This window comes from Vicia villosa, linkage group LG5 (assembly GCF_029867415.1).
Source record: "Vicia villosa cultivar HV-30 ecotype Madison, WI linkage group LG5, Vvil1.0, whole genome shotgun sequence".
NCBI lineage: Eukaryota > Viridiplantae > Streptophyta > Magnoliopsida > Fabales > Fabaceae > Vicia > Vicia villosa.
Genome location: NC_081184.1, coordinates 163,461,802 through 163,470,487, shown reverse-complemented (window position 1 = coordinate 163,470,487; position 8,686 = coordinate 163,461,802). Strand labels below are relative to the sequence as shown.

Below are 8,686 nucleotides of genomic sequence, written 5' to 3'. Positions count from 1 at the left end.
AAAATATAAAATAACATAAGCATTACATGGTTCATTCAATTAGAATGAACGTGACAGGGCTAGTAAATTGTGATGGAAACCATTACATGGTTCATTCAATTAGCATAAGGCTAGTTTGATTTAGTATATATTAACACAGTAGCTAACATGATATTAACACAACATAACATTAACACAGGGCTAGTAACAAAGAAGTTTGATATTGTATATATTAACATAGTTTATAGTAGATAAGGAATAGTTTGTTGGAAATTTAGAAAGAAGTGTTTCTTTGAGTAAACTGAATCAGAAATGCACACCCCTAAGCAACAACAAAGTTTAAGATAACAATCCTAAAGAAACATAGAGCAATGTTACTACTACTAGTTATCATCATACACACCGATCCTGTACATAATGTTGGCAACAGTATCACTAAAAAATAAAGAGGGTGGATTTCCGTCAATCCTATGGCCCTTTCTATAGTTTCTCGAAAATACAAGTTTAAATTGAGACAAAGTGTAAGGCTAATTAATTATAATTGAGTAGAACTATAACAGAATTGTAACTTAGTAAAAGCATAATAGAACTGTAACTTATTAACCAATTTTCAGACAGGTTCTCCCCACCTCTAAGAGATGCCAAAATGTTTGATTTTTTTCTCAAACCTTAAGGAGACTAACAAATATTTCAAAAGACAAAAGACCCGTCAGGCTTCATATGAGAAACTGCATGCATTTCTCCTCTGTTGTACGTTCGTCTAGGGGTGTTCATGGGTTGGATAAACCCAATAAACCCAATCAAACCCACCCAAACCGATCCAAAAAAGTGGGTTGGGTCGGGTTATTGGGTGAATACGGTTTTCAAAAATGAAAACCCATTCAAAATAATTGGGTTATGGGTAAACCCACACCCAACCCACAAAACCCATGGGTTATTGAGTGACTATATTTTTTCTCTTTTTTTATAATTTGACAAGTGATGACTTTGATGTTTTTAATTTTGCTTGCTTCAATTTCAACTTTTTGAACATCTTTTATTTAGTAAGTAATGATTTTAACTTAGATGCCACATTTTGATTATTTTGATGCTAATTCTAATAAATTACAAGTATTTTATGTAATTTTAGGTTTTACTGTAATATATGTTTATAATAAATTTCATTATACATTTTGACATTTGATGTTTAAAAAAATAGCAGTAATATGTTAAACTATTTATTAAGAAAAAATGTAACATATCATTAATAATTATATAAAAAATAATAATATTGGGTAACCCATTACCCAATCCAATCCAACCCACAAATTTGTGGTTTTACCCAAACCAACCCAATGATATTATGGGTGGTTATTTTTCCTCACCCAAACTAGTGTACCATATACGGGTTGGATTATGGTTTTGGCTAAATTTAACCCAAACCGACCCATGAACACCCCTACGTTCGTCCATCTCTTGAATCCTACAAATAAGAATAAATATTAATTATTTGTACTATCAGGCATACAATCAACAATATATAGATTTAGACCAGGGCCGGCCCAAGGGTAAGGCGGGCTAGGCCCTCGCCTTGGGCCAAAAAAAAATATTTTTTTCTTAAAAGTATTTTAGGCCTGAAAAATTAAAATTCAGTATATTTGTTCGAAAACGAAAATTATGTATAGATGTTTGCTTAGCTTAGTTGGTAAGGAGATTATGTTTTATTTGGAAGGTTGTGTGTTCAAATCTAGTATGGGACTACAAATGATTCATCGTATAAAGAGAATTTCATATTCAATTTTGTATTTTGAAAGATAACTCAACCTTGATAAAAAATTTAAATATTTAACTACCAAAAATAACATTAGTTTCATAGTAGATATAAAAAAATTTAGATTACGTTGGGCCGGCCCTGATTTAGACATACCAACTCATGTTTCTTCCTTGCAAGAGATTTAGATCCGAGTGTATGCGGAGCCTTCAATTTTGCTCTATTTTGGATTTTTTTGGGCTATTTTCTACATTGGTATCAAATAAAAACACGTGCTATAGATAGAGATAACATATAAACCAGGGAAATCTAACAAATAAAAACACTAATATTACCTGTGTTTTTTCTTTCCGCCTATATTGAACAAAAACAGTCCAGTCGTTTTTCAGAATGCCTCTTTCTTTTGGAAAATTTTGAAGATTTTCTTCTTAAGTGAGATCCCATTTATAGAATTGGCGAAACAATAGAGGTCGTCCATCCTTCCATTTCTTTGCAGCAGAAGCAAGTACGAATTCTTTGTCACGCCCATCATCAACAAGAAAATGGAGCTAAAACATAAAAATAAGATTTGTTTACAAAGAAAATAATAATCACCATGAAATTAATTTAAAAAATATGTAATTGTTTATTAATGATACCTTTATCTTTGAATCATAAAACTTTGTTTTTGTATCCTCTGGAATATCCCTCCAACTCTCGAACATTATGGGAAAGTATTTAAACATTTTAATGATTACACCCAAATAATTAGCTAACAAACCAGAAGCCGGTCCTATTGCACAATGATCCTTATCGAATTCAAGTCTTTCACACATAAATGCGTGACTGAAACATTACCCTTCTCATCTATCACATAAAAATGTAAACAAATTAATATCATAACTCAACTATGTAAAAATTTTAAATTATTTAAAGATACTTTAACCTTAAATTACTTACTAATGACATTTACATCGCAATACACCGATTTAGCCACTTTAACAACATCTCTAGTCCCATCTTTTACCACAACACCTTCAACCTCATCTCCTACTAAAACATCTTCAGCCTCATCCCCTACTACACCATCTTCGGTGTCATCTCCTACCATAACATCTTCATCCTCACTTTCTACCACAACATTTTTTGCAGTTTGGATTGGCGGAGGGGTAATTGTAGGTTGGATTAGCGGAGAAGCTATTGTAGTTTCAATTGGGGGATGGGTTATTAATGATTTGTGAGTTGTAGTTGAACGTAGGCGCTTCTTGTTTACTTCAAGCTCTCCAGGTTGTACAAACCTCGGACGACCCTTCAAAGACTAAATAAAATGCATCATTGAATATCATTCAACAATCTAAACAATTAATTTGTATGGAGAAGTATTGAGAATTTATTACTAATCGGTGATGGTTTGGAAGAAGATCCGGATGATTTGTGAAGGGATTGAGAGAGCTTAGGAAGATTTAAAGCCTATAACTTTTTCTTATTTTCTGCAATTCTTTTGAGGCGGATATTCTCATACGGTGTAGTCATTGTCTCACAACAGGCTTCAACTGCAAGTTTAAGTATTAAAAGACAAATTATACAATAAAACATAGAGTAACAATGTCATCTAATACAATAATTAGGGATAAGTAACAAAAAAACATAGAGTAACAATGTCATATGATACATTAATTAGGGATAAGCAACAAAAAGCATAGACTAACAATGTCATTTGATACATTAATTAGGGATAAGCAACAAAAAACATAGACTAACAATGTCATCTCATACATTAATTAGGGATAAGCAACAAATAACATAAGTCTCACACAAGTTACAAACAAACTAGACTTCTTATCAATAAAAAACTATATGTTAATTATTCTCATCATTTGCCGCAGAAGTTCCAAGATCATCATTCGAAAAAATTTGTTCCAAATTTTGTGATGGATATGGCTCAATGGGTGTCATAATTTCATCATTTCCACCCATGTCATACAAGTCTCTTGGCTTCAAATGAACAGGTATGCTCCATCCTTGTTCACTCTCATCATCCACATAAAAAACCATCTGAGCTTTTGATGCTTGAATGTATGGCTCATTATCTTCATGTTCCCCATAATATAGTAGTATTGCAAAGTTTATAGAGGTAAAACCCAACTTATCTATCTTAATGCCTCTTGGGTTTATGGTATTAGCCCATTCACATTTAAACATAGGCACTGTAAAGCCGTCATAGGAAAGCACAATAATGTCTATCAATCTTCCATAGTAAGGGACCCCTCCAAATCTCATTTGGGTATCACTATTGCTTGAATAACTCCGTGTCCCAAACATGCCAAAAACTCCATTGTTTTGAGTTTTTAAAAGATTGTCTCGTTCCAATGTTCGAAACGTGAATCCATTGACATTGAACGTGGTAAATCTTTTAACTTTATCAAATGGGCCATGAGCAAGACTAATGAGAACATCTTTATCTGGTCCATGAATGTTGTCAAGATTGTTGCAAATCTATACACAATACAACATCCAATTAGTCTTGTTATTATTAAAAACCAATTCAATACAAACATCGATTTTTGTATGAAAACTCACACGATTGCGGAACCAATGAGCAAACTCTCTATGAACCTTCTTGTCTATCTCAGCAACACTTCTTTTACTGCGCCTCATTTGGTTCTGAGTAATACTTCAGAACTGCCTATTTTATTATTCAATATTAGATGTAAAAAAATCTTAATAGTGTAAATTAAACTACTTAAATGGAATAAAACTACTTACTTTAGATAGTCACCAACTATTGGACAATTCATTAAAACGTGTCTATGAGCCTGCAACTTTTCAATTAGTGTTAGGGTGTAATAGGAAGATCCACCCACAGGTTTTCCAACTCTAGGAAATAATTCTGCTACACGTGAACCTGTTTGGATATCACCAATAGGGCCATCATCTACACGTCCATGTTGATTCCATCTAGTCTCAATGTTTTCTAGATATCTTGAACAAAATGTAAGAGTCTCTTTAAAACGGTATCCTTCTGCAATAGACCCTTTTGGTTTTGCCTTATTACGCACATGTGATTTAAGTTTTCCCAAGTACCTATTATTGAGCCACAATAGTATAGGTTAAAAAACTTTTTACTTTCTAAGTTAGTAACATTAGAATAAAATCAAATAGTTTATCTTTCAATAGGATACATCCATCGATAATGAATAGGACCTCTAAGTTTAACTTCTTCAACAAGGTGAACAACCAAGTGGGTCATAACTGTGAAGAACGAGGGAGGAAATAACATTTCCATGTGGCATAAAGTGAGGACAATTTGGTTTTGCAATTTTTCCAAGTCTTCAATTTTCAATACCTTGGCACATAATTGTCTAAAGAATGAGCATAACTCAATTAATACTAATGAAATCTCATGAGGTAATGTTGTGCGAATGGCTAATGGTATATGTTTTTCCATTAATATATGACAATCATGACTCTTCATCATTCCATTCACCTTGAGATTTACTAAGTCAATGCATCTAGAAATGTTGCTTGAATAACCATCAGGCACCCCTAATATTCTTTAAAGTTGTTAAAAAATTCCTTTTATCTTTACCCGTTAAACTAAAGGCTGCCGGAGAAATTCTACCATTTTCATCAGGCCAAAGATCAGGTCTTATGCCCATATTTTCAAGGTCTTCTCGAGCTTTGTAATGGTCTTTACTCTTTTTCCTATCATTTAGTAAAGTAAATAGGACATTATCGCACACGTTTTTCTCAATATGCATTGGATCAAGATTATGGCACAAAAGATTATCCTTCCAATACGGAAGTTCAAAAAATATGCTTTTCTTTTTCCATTGTTGAGGATTACCTTGTGTAGTATCACACTATGTACTATCACCTTCTATAGGTTGTCCCTCACGCGTTCTTTTTACCGATTTTTCTTTCATTGGCTTTTTACCAAAGATGACTTTAACATCTTTAACCTGTTCAAAAACTTCATGTCCAGATAATGTTCTTGGTGGACTTCGCATTTCTTATTCACCATTAAAGCGGATCCTCTTCAATCTAAACCTGTGTCTCCAATCAAGGAAACAACGATGACCCATAAAACACCATTTATGGCTAGCTTGAAAACGAAGAGGTGTAGTTTGAAAGTTACACGATAGGCAAGCAAGTCCTGTGTATGTGTTCCACCCAGAAAGTGCACCCAAACCAGGAAAGTCACTAATCGTCCACATCAAATTTGCATGCAACTTGAACATCTCTTTCTTGAAAGAATCATATGTATCCACTCCATTTGTCCATAACTCTTTCAGCTCTTTAATTAAGGGTTGTAAGTAGACATCAATATTATTTCCTGGTGCTTCTTTACCGGGAATTATCATAGACATTATAAATGATGTCTGCTTCATGCAAACCCATGGAGGAGTGTTATATGGAATGAGAACAACTGGCCAAATACTATTGTTTGAACTCATCACATCAAAAGGATTAAAACCATCACTAGCCAATGCAAGACGCACATTTCGCGGATCTGATGAAAACCAAGTATGTGTCAAGTCAAATTTCTTCCAAGCTTCTGAATCTCTAGGATGCCTCAAAATTCCATCATTGTTAGTATCTGTTGCATGCCATCTCATATCCTCGGCCGTCTTTGATGACAAAAATAATCTTTGTAATCGAGGTTTTAATGGAAAATAACAAAGAACCTTGGCAGGAATTTTCTTCTTTTTCTTGTTAACAGATATATCTTCATTTGTTTTCCATTTTGAAGTGTTGTAATTTTTGCAAGTCTCCCTCTCTTCATCTTCTCCCCAATAAAGCATACAACCGTTTGGACATGCAAGTATCTTTACATAATTCAAATCAAGTTTTGTGATTGATTTTTTGGCTTCATAGAACGAACTTGGAATGTTTGCATATTCAAATGCATCTTTGATTAACTCTAAAATCATTGTCATTGACTTCTCACTCAATCCACATAAACACTTAATATGGTACAACTTAACCAAAAAAGATAGTCTTGAATATCGTCTACACCCATCATATAAAGATTGTTCTCCTTCTCTAGCCAATTCATAGTACTCTTTGGCTTCGTTTCTTTCCTGAGTTTCACTTGGCATCACATAATCTTCTTGGTCAATCTCCAAATTTGACGCAGATGGTATTTCATTAGCATTGTTCCTATCAAACCCAAACGCATCGTTGATCATGTCCTGAATAGGATCTTCGACAATAATAGTATCTTCAATAATATTTGTAGTACCAGGGGAGATAGTACTAGATAGTACAAAGGACTCTCCATGACGAGTCCACATGGTGTATCCCTTCGGAAATGGTGACCATATTAAGTAGTCAATCATGTCATTCCTACTCTTTGATTTTCGGTAACCACAGCGTTTACAAGGACATATTACTACGTCATTTTCTTTTGCACCTTTAAATGCAAAATCAATAAATTCTTTTATCCCTTGCTGATACGCTTTTGATGATTGTGGCTTCGTAATCCATGACTTATCCATTCTTCAAAAAAATATAGATATTATATTATATGTTCAAGAGCTCTAGTATTATTTAATAAAAAATAAATCACCGCATATTTACAGAACATAGAAAATAACTGTGAGTATTACCGGTGAGCAAACAGGAACGTGTTTTAAACACCCAAAAAAAATAATGAATAACACATAATTTCAAAACCGAATAATACATAAGTTAGCATGCAACACCGAATGATTTGTTCCTGTAATCAGAATTGGCAGCCACATATTAGGTATCAAAACAGTTTTTAAGATCTAATTCTTTATCGGTAGGTGATGCATTAGTTATATAAGCATTAGTTATATAAGCATTAGTTACTAATATAACGTTTATATGCAAATCAACCACTTAGGCTTGAAGCTTTTAACATATGAGCATATACAAATTTAATGCACTTACAAAGCTTTTAACATATGAGCATATATAAATTTGCTGATGCATTATAGTCATTTTTATCATATAGAAAGCGCTTTCGTAGCCCATTCTGTAAGAGCGCTTCTAAAAAGCGCTGTCATACCCACCCCCTTTAAGAGCGCTTTTAGAAAGCGCTTTCATACCCCCCCTATAAGAGCGCTTTTGAAAAGCGCTTTCATTACCCCCCCTTTAAGAGCGCTTTTTTAGCGTGTTTTTTTATTTTGTTTTTAGTGCAACCTATAACAGCGCTTTTTACTAGAAGCGCTTTAGTAGGGGTGATGCTAAAACTTAAATTTGGCGTAGTGTAGTTATTCTAGTTTAGATAAATTTGTTGATGCATTATAGCCATTTTTATCATATTCTAACTAGCTATTCTAGTTTAGATAAATATGAATGATGCATTATAGCCATTTTTATCATATTCTAACTAGCTATTCTAGTTTAGATAAATATGAATGATGCATTATAGCCATTTTTATCATATTCTAACTAGCTATTCTAGTTTAGATAAATAAGAATGTGTATTTGCATCCTGAAACATCAATTCTCTTAGTAATATTTATCTGCTTAGTCAAAGGGAAGTTTATATGGGGTTCTAAACTGCTTATTTACATGAAAGAGCATTCATTTAAAGTCTTTAGAAGGGTAATAGTGAGCATGTGACTGAGGAATTTATTCATCACGCTTCCATCAAGAAAGCAAGTGCCCTATAAACTACATGACTAAAATTTCACACTAATTACTTATGCATATTGACTAATGAGTTGCACAATCCGAGAGTTGTCTTTTATGATTGGTATATTCACTTTCTACTCCGAATAATACCTAAATTTAGTGAAGTCTAACCTCAAATAATCAAAGAATTGTTAACAACTATGTTGATAATCTTACTAATCTATTGTCATTAGAATTTGTCAAATACTTTCTTTCTAGCATTGCAATTAGCATAATAAGAAACCTTGCATATTTACATTTGTAACACACAAACCAAGTATCTAGAGTTGGAAGTAGTTTTACCAACTCAATTTTCAATACAGGAAACAA

The 8,686-nt window shown here is 33.2% G+C and overlaps 1 protein-coding gene across 1 annotated transcript; it reads right to left on the bottom strand.

The window, feature by feature from the left end:
* Positions 1–5,721: 5,721 nt before the first annotated feature.
* LOC131605922 (uncharacterized) lies at positions 5,722–7,209 on the bottom strand. Its single transcript, XM_058878210.1, has one exon. The coding sequence runs from the start codon at positions 7,207–7,209 to the stop codon at positions 5,722–5,724; it is 1,488 nt and encodes a 495-aa protein (XP_058734193.1).
* Positions 7,210–8,686: the final 1,477 nt, after the last annotated feature.